The following is a 14,546-nucleotide window of genomic DNA, read 5'->3' as shown; positions in this document are numbered from 1 at the left end:
CCCTTTGCCCGACTGCGCCAAGTAACTGCAGTTGAAAACTGAAGAGAGAATCCCCTTATTCGAGATTCATGGGGGCAGCTTTTTAGTCTGGGTGCTGAAACAAAGCACTCATCGCCTTTTTTTTTATTTGACATGTCTCCTCTTTGGAGGTTGTACTGGCAAGTTATTTTTGACCTCAGCTGAATCTTTTAAAATAGGTTTCTCGCTCATAATCCTAAAGACCACCCATGTATCCACCATCTGTGATGTTTTTAATACACTTGATATTGTAAACCTACAGTCACAGGAACAGCGGCAGCTCTGGAGGATTCTTTCTCTGAATCCATTGGGTTTGTTTAACGCCTTAAAATGCTTTTAATGAGCAAAGAATGAGCTAACGCTGCATGAAGATTTCTATTGATTTCTATCCCTGACAGTGGGACCATCGACGAGATGGCCATAGCCGGCAAGGACTGATACACTTTTGCTTATGAAAAATGAGCACACCGACTGGAGCAAATGAGAGATCTCGGTCGCATTAGGACTATCCAAGTACTCCTGCCATCACCTCACCACTATAGCCAGCATGCTAAAGATGACAACACTGCAGCTGGGATTTCATTTCATTTCTTTCAGCAAGCTTTGGAATTAGTTATTTAAAATCCCGCAAACCCATTTACCAGTGCAGACATTTAACAGATCCTCATATCAGCTCTAACCAATATTCAATATTCAATCAATTTCAATTATAATGTAAATATGACTGCTCTCTCAGGAATTCCTTTATTCAATGTGCAGCGCAGATAAGCCCCCGTCCTAGAAATTGGAGCTGGGATGAGCGGAGGCTGCTGAGCCGCACTGAAGCTCAGTTCCCAACGGATTACAGAGGGCAGACACAGAGAGGCCAAGCCGGCAAGGCAATGTTCGTGACCTTACTTTGTCCCATGAGAATTATAGTTATTTATTTATTTCTTTTTTACAAAGTAATTTAGTAAGCAGGAGAGGGAAGCTGAAAAAAATTCCTATGCATACTTTTTGGACAAAAGAGGCAAAATCTGTCAACTCCTCATAAGTCTGATTTTTAGCAGTCACTAAATTTCTAAATGTAAGAAGCCGGAACACTCCCATTTCTATATACCATACTATTCTCGAACCTGCTTATTCAGATTCAGGATTGTCAGGGGAGCGGAGCTTCTCCCGGCAGCACTAGGGGGTAAGGGGACACCCATCCAACGCTAGGCCCATCCTCACGCTGGGCCAATTTGGAATTGACAATTAACCCAACAACCAAAATGAGTACAGGAAAGAATCTAAGCAGATCTATACATCTAGCAAGGATATGTAGATATATTTTCTCTTGTGATTCTTAGCCTCCATGGGAGAGCCCAGCAGCTCAGAGGTGTGTGCCTGCAAGATAGGGTCTTCTCATCAGAATCGAGCAGCCAAGAATGCACAGGACAATCTTGAAGAACCTGCACAGCACAAACGTACATTTTCCAGACAGAGGACCTGAAATTTACAAATGAGCTACCAAGCCCAACTTCTTTCCTCTGCTGAAACAACAGGTAATGCGTAACACAATGAAAACGCGCACTTCCAATGCCATGCCCTGCCATGAATCCAAGCCGAACCACAGACAGAAAAGAACAAGAAAACAAAAAGGTCCCTCTTCATTCCAGTGTGTCGTTTTGTAATTTTATTAAAAACGCACAAATTTATTCAACATATCGTATTTATACAGTGAATGGTCTAAAATATGCGCTGGAGGTCACATAAGCTTCGGTTTATCTGAACAGTAAAAGACATTTCATGAGCAGTTCAAGATAGAAAGAAAATGTAGCAGCTACTGACTGCATATCCGACCATAAATTTAAATAGTTTGGATTTCTTTTCCCTTTTAAAGACACAAAAATAAAACCTGACGGTCTAAGTAACGTTATATTAACAATCTCATGAATGTTTTATTTTTTTTTTTTTGAGCTGTCTAAAAAAAATAAGAAGTGAAGACTCCTTGCCTTTTTTTTTTTTTTTTTTTGAACACACAAACACTTTGTTTCAACACTGTCAGCACGAGGGTACAAAGCACATTGCCAGTAATTGTGCTCTGTTTCATTTGGCAACTGTCTACTTGCTTGTGTTTTTAATATTATTCTTATTATTATTATTGTCATTTTCTAAATTTTGTAAACAACAGCTTGTACAAACTAGCACAGTGAACCACAAGCCTGGCAAACGTTTTCATACATTATAAATAAAATTAATAGAAAAGTTTGGTTGCTTGCTTCAAACTTTTTTTTTTTTTTTTGTTCTGGATCAAGAGGTTTTAAAATGTGGTTTACACTTTAACTCCTGAATTTAATGAATTACGTAAACAGTTGACTGCTCTCAGTTCTCTCTGTCAGTGTTTGCCATCTGTTATTACAGCAGGTAGGCTTCAAATGTTAACATTCCAAATGTACTGCCATTAATACTTTACTGTCCATTCATAACATTTTATAGTTTGCCTTTTGAAGGCAAACTAGACCAGATTTGGTGGACATTTTAAAAACTCACTTGGGTTGCCAAAGCGTAGTCACCGATTACCTTCAGAAGCACTGTCATGTTAAAGTGTCCCGAGCCCAGAAGGCAGAGAGGTTTCAGTATTCACCAGGCTAACATGCAGGTATGCCAGCTGCTGCGAGTAGGTGGTCGGTGAATGGTGTTGGGTCCTTTCTTGGATATCCTGTCAAAGGTGCTCTCTCTCTCTCTCTCTCTCTGTCTTCTCCACTTGGACTCAGATATTTCTTGTAGAAAAAGACCAGCTTCACTGGGGCTGCTGTGAGCGAACCGCATCAGATGACATATGACGCTGAGCCTTACAGTCCAAGCCGCACGCAGTGTAAGAGCGCAGTTTGAGTTATCACTTGTCTATATTGTACATTAAGGACAATACCATGTAAAATGTATACAAGTCCCACTGCTGCTCATGGTCCGTGACGTGCTCCCATGGCTACCATACAGCAGCCTCACTCATTTCTGCCGGAGGATGAGACAAATGGTTGGCATATCCACCGCTGTTCATTGACAAAGACGTGAAAGTGGGGCTTGGACCAAACACCTCTGAGGAAATATTGTGCAGGGGACCTGGGATGCCTGGCTCCGGGCTGGGTGAGTCTCCAGGATGGTGCGAAAGTATGTCAGAAAATCGCTGCACATCACTGGAAGGGTGGTGGCCCGGCAAAGGATGGTCCATTCCTCCGAGAGGAGTGCCAGCAGGTCCAGAGGATGGCACAAAGGGAAGGTCCACTGGGGTTTGAGCTTGAGATGATGGGGGTCCTTGGGGGAAAAAATCATAATTGCTTCCTGGGCCATAGTATTCACTCTGGTAGTCTGTGGAATAAAAAAAAAAAGTTGATTAAACTCTTAGTAATACATAATAGTATAGATACATACGCATATTAGAGATATATAAATGCATATATACAGTTAATATATATAATTTTCTATACAGTATATGTACATACAGAATAAAATGAATATACTTTTTACAGATTTAAAAATGCACATTTTTTAGAAACAGAAATGTAGCAGTGTGTACAATGAGCAACTTTCCACGTCTTTCACATTATCTGTTAACGAAAATGATGGGTTCAATTTCTATTTATTTATTTCCTTCCGCTTTAATAAAGCAGTTCATGCTGGATCAGCAGTTAACCAAACATGCCTAATAAAATATATTGGCGGCTAGCTCAGCGAAGTTCCAGTGTTTCTATTAAAATCATTGATCTCCTGGCGTCAGATTTTCTTAGCAGATTTTTGAAAATCGTTTTATACATACAGTATGTGGCCCTATGTGCTGTCTTAAGTTCTTAAATCAGAAAAGTTTGCTGGTTCGGTTGCCACCTCACAGTGTGACCCTGAGCAGGTCACTTGGCATGCCTGCGCTCCAGCTCTGCAGAATACGGGTGAACCGTTGTAACGTCAAAGCAAGTCGCTTTGGTTAAACGAGTCAGCCAATGTATATGTAAGTTAAATATTTATGACAGGCGTGTGTATATGAATTTAAAACGTTCAGTTTTTCGGGAAGTTTTAATTAACTGCGTTACAATTGGCCGAGTATCACACCAAGTTTATTAAACGAGCATGCAGGGCTTTCCTATGAGAAGTACTCGCCTGATCTCCTCATTTGTTGCGAAGTCTCCGAGTGCACCTCCTGAAATCTCCGAGATGCTGCGATTGGTTTGCGTTTTATTATTATTATTGTTAGTAGTAGTAGTATTAGTATTATTAATATTTTGTTCTGTTCTGTTTTTCTATTCAAATTGAGACCTCTAATGAAAGTTTCGTTTGAAAGTTTCTTTTTTATCGTGCATTAGGTTTAGACGCGCTTAAAAAAGCGTGATTTAAAATGAATGAAAAAATAAGAAGGAATGCATAAAAGATGCGTACATAGAAGATATCCGACAACAGGGCGGTAACGCCTGTCTTATTTCTTGACTGTTTTCACATTCGAACGCGTGCTTGCGCTATATAGCACGCTCACGTTGTAATTTAAAACAATACTTTTTTTTTTCTTTACTTGCTGTTTGTTCTACTTAAATCAGATTTATACCATGTTTTTTATTGTCTGTATTTACTGAACTGATTACAGATAAAATGTAAAACATAGATTAGTTATTTTGCAGTCTTTACTATATGTCCGTGGCGCGAAAGCGCTTTCCTGTCTATCAATTAACTTTTTTTTTTTTTTTGGCGTTTGAATTTAGCGTACCTCCGTAGTACGAAAAAGCCCCATTCGGGAGGAGCTCCCCGGGCTCCAGTCGGTCGACCAGGGTCCTCATCCTCCGCGGACTGCGGAAAAATGCGTGTCGCCGCGCCCCGAGTGCGCTCAGCTGCTTCATGCGCCGCTCTTTTGATCGCCGGTTCTGGAACCAGACCTGTGTAGGTAAAACAGAGGTACAAAGATGAAAATGGGAGAAACAAGACTGAGTGTGAAGTGTTGGGCCAATAGGGACACAAAGGTTCAGGATGACAGAAACCAAATATATTAAAAACACAAAAACAGGACTGGACAGTACACATGTGAGTCCCGCAGTTCGATTTATGAAGAGCACAGACACACAGACCGCTTTTGCCTATAAATGTGTTAAGATGAGGCAGAGCCAGACAAGTCGGGGTGTACACCGTAATGGAGTAATGGCATCGCAGGGAACAACATAATGCAGGTGGTTGGGAGAGACGGTCGGGAAAACGGCACACGTTTGTGCTGCAGTTAGTCATTGAATAAAAATAAGCAAAATTGAAATGCGCCTGAGCATGCAGCAAGATAACGCTTTTGTTTCAGTTAAAAAGTGTGTTTTATTTAAAGACCTATTGAATATGTGCTGTTCTCAAAATATTATCAAAAACGTGAACAGACTAAATCGGAGAATCATTTCAGAGCGTAATAGTTCAGTAATATTTTACCGATACTGTTTACTAACAGACTAGTTTTCTGCAAAACAAATGATATGAGTCTTCCAAATTGTTGAACTCTTATTTAAAATAATTATCGAATACCCGCAACATTAAATCAAATACTACCGAAATTGTTAATATAAACGAAATCATACTCATTATTATTTAGAAAAATATACATTGTTCATTTTTAATTAATTCGGTTCACGAAACGTCTTCACCCACAAGACAGTTTGATCGGTTCTCCGCAAATATGTTTTCTTTTAGTTCAAGCTATAAAAAATATGTTTTACACGTAAGGCACTTCGAATAGGTTCTTCGTCCGGCTTTTCTCAAATATGTTAATATTATTCATGGAAAGCTATGAGAAAATCACACTTTGGATTAGACAGTAAATGTAAAACAGAATTAAACTGAACGTGGTATATAGCAAAAGCGGCGCTAATTTACAAACATACCAAAATAAAAAAAAAATCGTAAAAATTGGCGCAATAATATAAAACATTTTTTTTATAATTATTAAACCACTTCATCGATGTTTGACTAGTTCAATATTTCAATAGATGAAAAAATATTGCCGCAATTACCTAATTTACCAGTTATGCCCTTTAATTTTAGATAGACAATTTCAGTTACAAAATAAAGTTATAAGCTCCGAACGTATGGAAGCGAACTACTATACATGGACACTACAAAAATCAATTATTATTATTAATAGTAGTATTATTAATATTATTATTATTGTTGCTGTTTTCATAGGTAAGTCGTGCTCCATCTTACAAGTCACAACGGTTGAGCACTGGTAATTCAATGAATTCATATCATCGTGACAAGATTATTCCCAATTATAGCCACCCTGAGACTCTCCCATCTAACCTCGTTTTAATGATCTTTTAACCCTCCATCTACCTGACAATGGTGTCTACAACGGGAATTAAATCTCCAATTAATAGTTAATAGGCGGGCTGTTAGCGATATGGTTGCACGAGATCATTATTTTGTAACCTGCACTCCTCCTCGCTGAGTTGCTCCACGAGTCTCAGTTCCACACCCACACCAATTTCAGTTTAGTTGGAAGGCCGATTCATAGATAAGCTGCATTTTCCTCATCGATGCACCTGGACGTTGCTTCGTTGAACCCACTTGGCTCCTCTTTTATTCATACCGATTTCTCATGTACTCACGTTATCCAAATTTCAGATTTCTATAATTCCTCCGACATCCTGAATTCTGCGCGTTATAGACGATTTTTTTTAGAATGTTTTTAAATATAACAGAGGAATAACTGATTAATATCGACCACTTCACATAACGTGACTCCACCGTAACGATTCGCTTTTATTTTTTAGGCATATTAAGACAATTCTTAATATGAATATTTTTTTCATTCTTTCAAAATATTTTTTTGAAATATGCCTAATGATCTATTTGTTTTGGCTTGAAATTGCTTATCATAGAGTTCTTACACCGTTTATTTTATACCTTTAGGAGTGTCGACTAGTGCAATAGAACCAAATTATTTTCGATTCGCTGTCAGTGTATTTCGCTTCAAGTGAAGTGTTAGTTTTATGCAGACCGCTCTTCTGTACGTTTCCTGCGAACTAGCAATATGCGATATATCGATCAGGAAAGGCGTGTTGAGGTCAGAACCCATTTCCAGCCAGCTCGCGTTTCCATTTATCAATGACCGTTGTTTTGAATTCGTGTGTTCCATCGCCGGTTTTGGAAACGACCTATTAAAATCAGGCGCTAACGGTATTTGAGACTCATTGAGTCTTAACTCCAGAACTGCTTAAATCTTAACACAGTACAAGCGTTTCTTCTGTCAATTTACAAAATATACTGGGACTGGGCAGTGCGCAGTTTATTTATTGTTTAGTAACAAAGGCGGGCATGAAGTCAAATTGGCAGAAGGTATCAGCATAAGGCGTGGGCGCTTCACATGCCCGCTTTTTTCAGGCTTCTAGAATCCTCAATGTAGTCTGAGTCTCACACACTTTCTCTCTATATATATGACATGGATAACGTGTGTGTGTGTCCCTTCAAACCGATATTTCATACAATTGTCGGGCCTTGGTTTACGAAATCCGCCTGACAAGTATGACCTGGTCACTGGCAAAAGCATAACCCGGCGCGACAGTGTTTGCACCCGACTGCTGACAGCTCTCCAGAGTCCTCTCACCTGTATGACCCGCATGTTGAGCCCAGTCTCCTGGGCCAGCTGCTCTCTGATATGCCTGGTGGGTTTGGGGGTTGCCGCGAATGCAGCTTTTAGTGTCTCTAATTGCTTGGCTTTGATTGTTGTCCGGGGTCCGCGCCTCTTTCCGCCGAGGTTCTGGTCGTCGTTTTCATTATTTACAGCTTCTTTGTCCGAAAGGGCTGCTATTTCAGAGTCTTTAACGTCATCTTGTAACTGGTCTTGAGAATCTGGAGATAAACTGGGGTCGCTGCAAGCTGTAACTGTCAAAACAGGCAAAAACAGTGTAAACTACACTCGATAGGCAGCATTAATGATTGTACTTTTCTTCAAAACTATGTTGTTTTCAAACTCCAAAAAATGACATTTACATTTCAACTATGATTCCAATTTCAATGCATTATATATCGCCACATCTTTAACAGCAACCGCAAGAAGGGAACCCTTTGTGGGTTTATTTTTGGCCATCTAATCGATTATTATTAAATGCGTACAGCAATTCCAGTTGATACTTTTAGACGTTTTTAATGGAAAATACATTTTTAATAGCATAAGCAAAGAAACAGGAAAGAAACATTAACCTCAGCATTCATTTTGACACATTATGTGTGCAATGTGTCTCATTTAAACATTTAATCATCCGCAACCTGCAGCTTAGCAGTACTGTGGATTTTAATTCAAATAATGGCCTGACACAGATCTTATTTCGAATCGCAAAAAGATTTAAAAAAAAATCAATCAATCATTTTCACTCTTTGCATGCCTTAAAGCGAACGTGCAAGGAAGGACAAAAACGCCAAAAAATAGTACTGTTACATATTATGTATTTTCTCAGTATTTATACTTAAGACACTGTTGTATTGTATTCTTAATTTAAAAATACCGCATGCATTAAATTACATAAAATATTAGTTTTTCATAATTTTTTAAAAATTCTTGCCGAAACCTATAAAACATCGGTCCCACAAGAATTGGGAAAAGATAAAGAGGAAGAGGGCAAGAAAAGTAAATTACCAGGCTTTATACCGAAAATGTTAAATACTGGACAATTATCTAGACAATAGAATACGGTCCAGGAACTTATCAAAAGTTAAGGTAGTTATTAAATTTTTGATTGTTTTGTCGCCTTACCTGAGAGAAGGTTTGTGTCTTTAACAGTACTGTTGTTACTTAGATAATCCTCTTTACACACAAATTTATTTTCGTCTATGATATAGAGTTCCTCTCCGGTGGACAACTGCTTGTTACACATCATACAGGTAAAACAGTTCAAATGAAATACTTTGCTCCGTGCCCTTCTGACCAAGTCATTCGGGGAGATTCCCTGCGCACAGCCAGCGCACTTGGTACCAAAGCGTCTGGGGGAAAAAGAAGAAGGAAAGGATCACATAAAGAAAACCAGAACTGTGCTTCACTGTTAAATACCTGCGACACACCTCAGTGTCCTTAGGTTTATACGACCAAGGAGAGCAGCTGGTATGTCCAACCTAATATTCGTTACTGTTGAATATATACCATTTTGCGCATGTTGTTTCTAGATATCATTTTTAAAACCAACTCATCGTTTTTTCAAATTTACCGCAAAATGCCGTATTAGAGAAATTATCGTCTTGGATACCTTCTAGAAGGAATTCTATCTATTTACCTCAGCTCCGTTAAAATATTGTAAGAATATTCTATTGTGTCATTATATAGTCACCTGTATAAGAATGAATGTCTTGGGGAAAAAATTGATGCACAGAAGTAAACTAATCGTTAAAATATGATATATAACTCCTGACATTTTTCTGGCTCTCTTCTTTTGTGTTTACAAACATTTTCGATTTTATAGGCCTGTGTCTAAGGTATGATATATTAAAAATAAACGTGCACTGCAATATTCCTTTTTGTATTAATTTTGTATGCGCACAAAAAAAAGTATTTTCTCAAGGATGCAATGCGAAGATTATTTAGCAAACTTCTAAAGCATTTCAAAGGTATAGACTTTGTGGATTGTGAGTTTGTGTACTAATGAATGTTGATTGTGCTGTCTGCGGGTTGGCTTCATTGTGTTTGCTATTCAGATCCACTTATCACATTTTCTTCTGAACCCCAGAACACGCTACGCTGTCCAGACACTGGGCCGCACACACTTCCTTCGTGCTATCACTTTCTGTACAAGATCGCAGTTTTCGAGCTTTGCCCCAGACTTATTAATGAATGTGTTACTTCCTTCAGAAAACTTAACGGTTCCCAATTTTGTAGCAGTTGGGTGAGACATGTATTCATGCAAATTAACAAAGTGTCTTAAAGGTTTATCGCAAGTCGCACCGGTGAAAGCATGTCGGGTCATAGATATATTCGAAAAAAACAATCTAATTGGAATAAATTTGCAGTTACAAAAGATTTCTTTACAAGACATGCCCAATTAAAAAAAATGTAATAAAACTATAATCACGTGTTCAAACATGAAACTAAACTGCATGACAACTGAAATTAAAATAAATTAACAGGCGTTAGAATTTGGAATTTAAACAGCATCAACAATTTAGTAAATGCAAGCTTGTCCTAAAACAAAAAAATGACACGTGCATGTCTATTGTATCGTCTCGGAAAATTCAATTATAAAATAAAAAACATAGGTTCACATTCTTAAGATTCTTAACATTTACGATATTTAAATACAAGTGCAAGTTTTTATCCAAACGTTATACAAGTGTTATTTAAATTCCCACTAGAGCCCAAACTAATTGTATATCACACGTACATTTATTACAAACCCATCGAAAAATTAAAGTTATTCGAAAATGCCAAATTATATTTTATCCTGACGAGAATTTTGGAAAATGAAGGCGTCGTTCATAATATTTACACACCCCGAAACGGAGAGAAGCTAGCTAGAAGTCAAATCTCAGGCTCTTAAAAAAACACGAATTTGTGTTTCTTTTTATTTATTGCCTAAGCAAATCAAGCCAGGCATGCGTGCTCATTTCCAACTCGATGCTGCGGGTACCTGAAGAGCGCATCACATCCTCTGTTTTCATAACACGAGTCATATGGGGTGCTGCTGCTGCTCATAGCTACCCCGGTAATAGCTACAATAATTACAGTGACGAATACACACGATAAGAAAAGATGAACAGGAGGGATGGAGGATTTAAACAAACACCAAAATGGGTCCGTCGTTAAAGAGCGAATGGCGCGTAGTCCTATAAACACCCTCTGCTGAGGCTTACCTAAAGAAGTCATTTTTGCAGTAGATCTTTCCTTCCCTGGAAAAACATTTTTCGGTTAAATTACATTTACACTCGCAGCACTGCACGCACTTGACGTGCCAAGCTCTGTCCAGGACATTTAGCAGAAAGCGGTCCAGGATGGGCCTGTCGCAGCCGGCACAGTGAACCATCGTCTTTGGATGTAGTCCCACTTGTAACCGCGTCTCTAGGTTGATCTTAAGAGTAGCCTTCAGTGGGGCGCCTTTGGTTCTTTTCAAGTATGAGGTCCTCTGGTCGAATACTGTAGAAGATTGTAAATTAATTTGTCTTTAGCCAAAATGCCAAGGCTCCAGGCAAAGCTCGATGAATTCTTGGGTTTGAGGTAGTACCCTGAAGCCACGACAACTTCCTGTCCAGGTTAAAAAAAAGAAGAGAAAAAAGAAAAGGAACATCGAAAGAAAAACCACCAGTATGTGCGTAGAGCGTCAGTCGTGCCTCCTGTTTGCATTTATATGTCTTTTAAAAGGAGCTTCTCTCGGAGTACCACCAGCACCATCAGAAGAGGTAACTAACATCTCTCACGCATTGAATGTGTCCTGCTCAGCCGCGTCTACCCAAAAGTAAACAGGTGCAGTTGTAGCTGGCATTTCACGAATCGTTTTAGAAACACTTTGCCGCTCCTTCTGTCCAGTGTTTATTTAAAGTTAAAAATATGTGTGTGAGAGACACTCTAAAGATGCTCCTGGTTCAAACGCTACTAGTGTGCATGTTAGCAAAGCCCCGGGCAGCCTTATTGAGCGCGCCGTGACGTCAGTCACAGATTCCACCAATCAAGGTTGGTCTCCCGCGATCATCAGCTGTCATAGGAGAGGGGGTCCGTAGAAGGACGCCTATTGTCAACAGCCTCACAAACTCTCATTCATTTCTCAGTGAGTCTCTGCAATGTATATATATATATATATATATATATATATATATATATATATATATATATATATATATATATATATATTTCCAAAGGGCCATGACATTAAGTCATATTTAGTATACATGCTTTATTTGCTTAAGCAGTGTTTTCACAGGTTTGCTGTGGCTGTTGCCTGAGTGCTGTACATTTCCAGTTTTTCACACAGTTTTTCATATTATGAATTTGTTCTTGTCACGTCTGAATTTCAAATAATTGGTGACGTCCTATCCTATGCCAAACAGTGTGAAGCCAAAATAGCAAAACACATAACTAGGTATATGCAACATGACGCAAATCCAGGACAAATACTGAGGCAGTAATCGTCTTTCTTTAGTCTTTTACTTTGATGTAATTGATGTGCTCTTGCTAACAACACTTGTATCCTGCTACTCTGTGAATTACGCAGCCCAGCCTCGTTCAGGATCATACGATCATTTCCAAACGATTATGGGATTTCAAATCCTCACGTCAGGCATATGCATTTAAGGTGCAAAACCTTGAAACTCGCGAATATTTTACACTGGGAGTTACTACTGCAAACGCGAGCTTCCTAAACCTCTTGTGAACACCGCATTAAGGTGAGTAAACATATTTGTGTAATTTTTCTACCTTGTACAACCCACGATTTTATCTTGTAAGTACAGTAATAAATGAGTGGAATACACCACCGTTCCGTTTGTTTTTAATTATTTACGTGCTTTTAGAGGACGATACAGTCGAAGAATGTCAATGCTGAACTTGGACGACAGTCAGCGAATTAATAAATAATTCCAGGCACTCTAATAAACGTTATTAATAAGTATTAGTATTGTTATATGGTTGTTGTTGTTGTTGCTGCTGTTTTCTTTGTCGTTTTGGCAAGGCTGTGAAGCACTGCTGAAAGTTTTCTGGTCATTTGATCTCCTTCGCACTTGTTAACAGGTCTCACCACCTTCAGACATTTAATGAGGACCTTTAAACTCATTCATCTTGAATTCACTAATAAACATCCTTAAACAAGGCTGGCTGACTGTTGTCACAACACTGGTTACATGGAAATGCAGACTGGACTGACAATTACATGGAGCTTTTGAACTTGTCTTCCGTTTAATTTGTGGTTTGGAGAAAATTTGTTTGCGGACTGCGGTTCGAGTGGAGGCCCGTTGCGGAATCGTTTCCTTTACCTCATCGAACTGTGAAACTTATTAAGAAATCGATGGCCACCAAGGGGTACGTTTGTGGCGATGGCTAAAGATTGTTCGAAAGCTATGTTTAAAACAATTTACTTTGAAAAAATAGATGCAGGCTGCCCACTCGCATTTACAATTTCGCCGATGACTTTTAAATACGAGTCATTCAATCAAAAACAGCAGCCCCAGAGACCACTAATTTGACATTAAACTTTAGCTGGTATGGAGAGTGAAACAATACTGTAAAAATGTATTTTTTATAAGCGAATAATTACCTTAATGCAAAACCAAATAGTAGCATTCAATGCAGGTGGTATAACTTGGAATTTCATTAAAATGTAATATGAGTTAAAACAAGGAAGACTTGCAGGCTTCAAATACTGTAGCTAAAACAGAACTCTGCATGCGGTCAAGGATAATGGGATTAAAATATGTTCCACATAAGCGGTTAATTGTAGGCTGTATTAATTTACTCCTAGACCCGAACCACTATGTAAATACGAGATACACCCTGCTTTGTTTGTTTGTTTTATTGCTTTCACTAGGAAGAGGGCTCATTGCTTCCAGTATTCTCTACAAGGCCCTGCCTTGTGTTTAAGGCTTATAAACAAATCGAATTTCTAATTGTGTTTCCCTTTGTGAGAAAATAATCTTGTGAATTGTGGAATTCAGGTTTACTGGCTTGGATTTGTCATCACGGATTAATGACTACCTACTGATGGATGCCGTTTTTAATGTTGCATTTTCATACATTCTCAACTCGCTTGTATTTCTCCGTGTCCCCTTATTAGGTGTCTGAGTATTTTTGCAAAGATGCAAAATTCTGTCGAACGTCCAGGCTGGCAAGAAATATTAGAAATTTCTTGCAGATTTGACATTTATGTTGACGGTTCAAATCGTAAATATATTAACCATTAATTATCTCTATTGCATTTTATAGATAGATAGATAGATAGATAGATAGATAGATAGATAGATAGATAGATAGATAGATAGATAGATAGATAGAATAAAATTACACATGATATATAGAGTTTATGGACGCACATATGTTAACAGTGTTGGGGAATAGATCTGATTTTGGTGATACACTTACATATACACACATACAGTGCTCCTGTGTTGTTACACTTTACACTAACTTGCAAAAGTGACTTGAGAGCCATCTGCCTGGCACGTGGTAAACTGGCTTAAAAACCACCAGTGTAGGAATATCTGTGATACACAAGTGAACAGTAAAAAACTCTAATGATTTAAGGGTGCTTAGAAAAGTAATAATAATAATAAAATACATTCCAAGAAGGGTTTCAAATGCACCCCTAAAGAACTATTTTTTTCCTGTCAGTATTCATTCTGAATTTTACAATGCATATCTTTCTGTGTAATACGTTTTGATAATGAAACTTAAATAATGCCCCAGCGACACAGAGAATATATTCCGATTTTGACCCCAAAAAAAGGATCCGCCGCTTGCCTCCAATCCGTCTGTCTGCATTTCTGCTCGCAGTGCGCACATCACATTCAGTCATGGACAGCCCTTCGCATGCTGCCGGCTTCATTGTGATCAATAGCAGTGCATATGGACTTGTTCACATGTAAAAGAG

At 38.5% G+C, this 14,546-nt stretch overlaps 1 protein-coding gene across 1 annotated transcript; it reads right to left on the bottom strand.

The window, feature by feature from the left end:
* Positions 1 to 1,995: 1,995 nt before the first annotated feature.
* Positions 1,996 to 11,578, bottom strand: LOC120531369 (LIM/homeobox protein Lhx1). Its single transcript, XM_039756715.1, has 5 exons — positions 10,828 to 11,578; positions 8,744 to 8,970; positions 7,598 to 7,875; positions 4,730 to 4,895; positions 1,996 to 3,348 (listed from the first exon to the last, which is right to left on the bottom strand). The coding sequence occupies exons 1-5, from the start codon at positions 10,995 to 10,997 to the stop codon at positions 2,969 to 2,971; spliced, it is 1,221 nt and encodes a 406-aa protein (XP_039612649.1). The 5' UTR covers positions 10,998 to 11,578; the 3' UTR covers positions 1,996 to 2,968.
* Between the last annotated feature and the right edge of the window lie 2,968 nt (positions 11,579 to 14,546).

The sequence above is a fragment of the Polypterus senegalus genome, chromosome 6, assembly GCF_016835505.1.
Source record: "Polypterus senegalus isolate Bchr_013 chromosome 6, ASM1683550v1, whole genome shotgun sequence".
Classification (NCBI taxonomy): domain Eukaryota; kingdom Metazoa; phylum Chordata; class Cladistia; order Polypteriformes; family Polypteridae; genus Polypterus; species Polypterus senegalus.
Note: the sequence above shows the minus strand (reverse complement) of the source record. Positions and strands in the feature narration are given on the sequence as shown.

Coding starts and splice junctions, on each gene's coding strand:
- LOC120531369 (XM_039756715.1), bottom strand. CDS start 10,997: ATGGTTCACTGTGCCGGCTGCGACAGGCCCATCCTGGACCGCTTTCTG. Junction 8,971..10,827: donor TGCAAAAATGACTTCTTTAG/GTAAGCCTCAGC, acceptor TTTTTCCCCCAG/ACGCTTTGGTACCAAGTGCG. Junction 7,876..8,743: donor AGACACAAACCTTCTCTCAG/GTAAGGCGACAA, acceptor CTGTTTTGACAG/TTACAGCTTGCAGCGACCCC.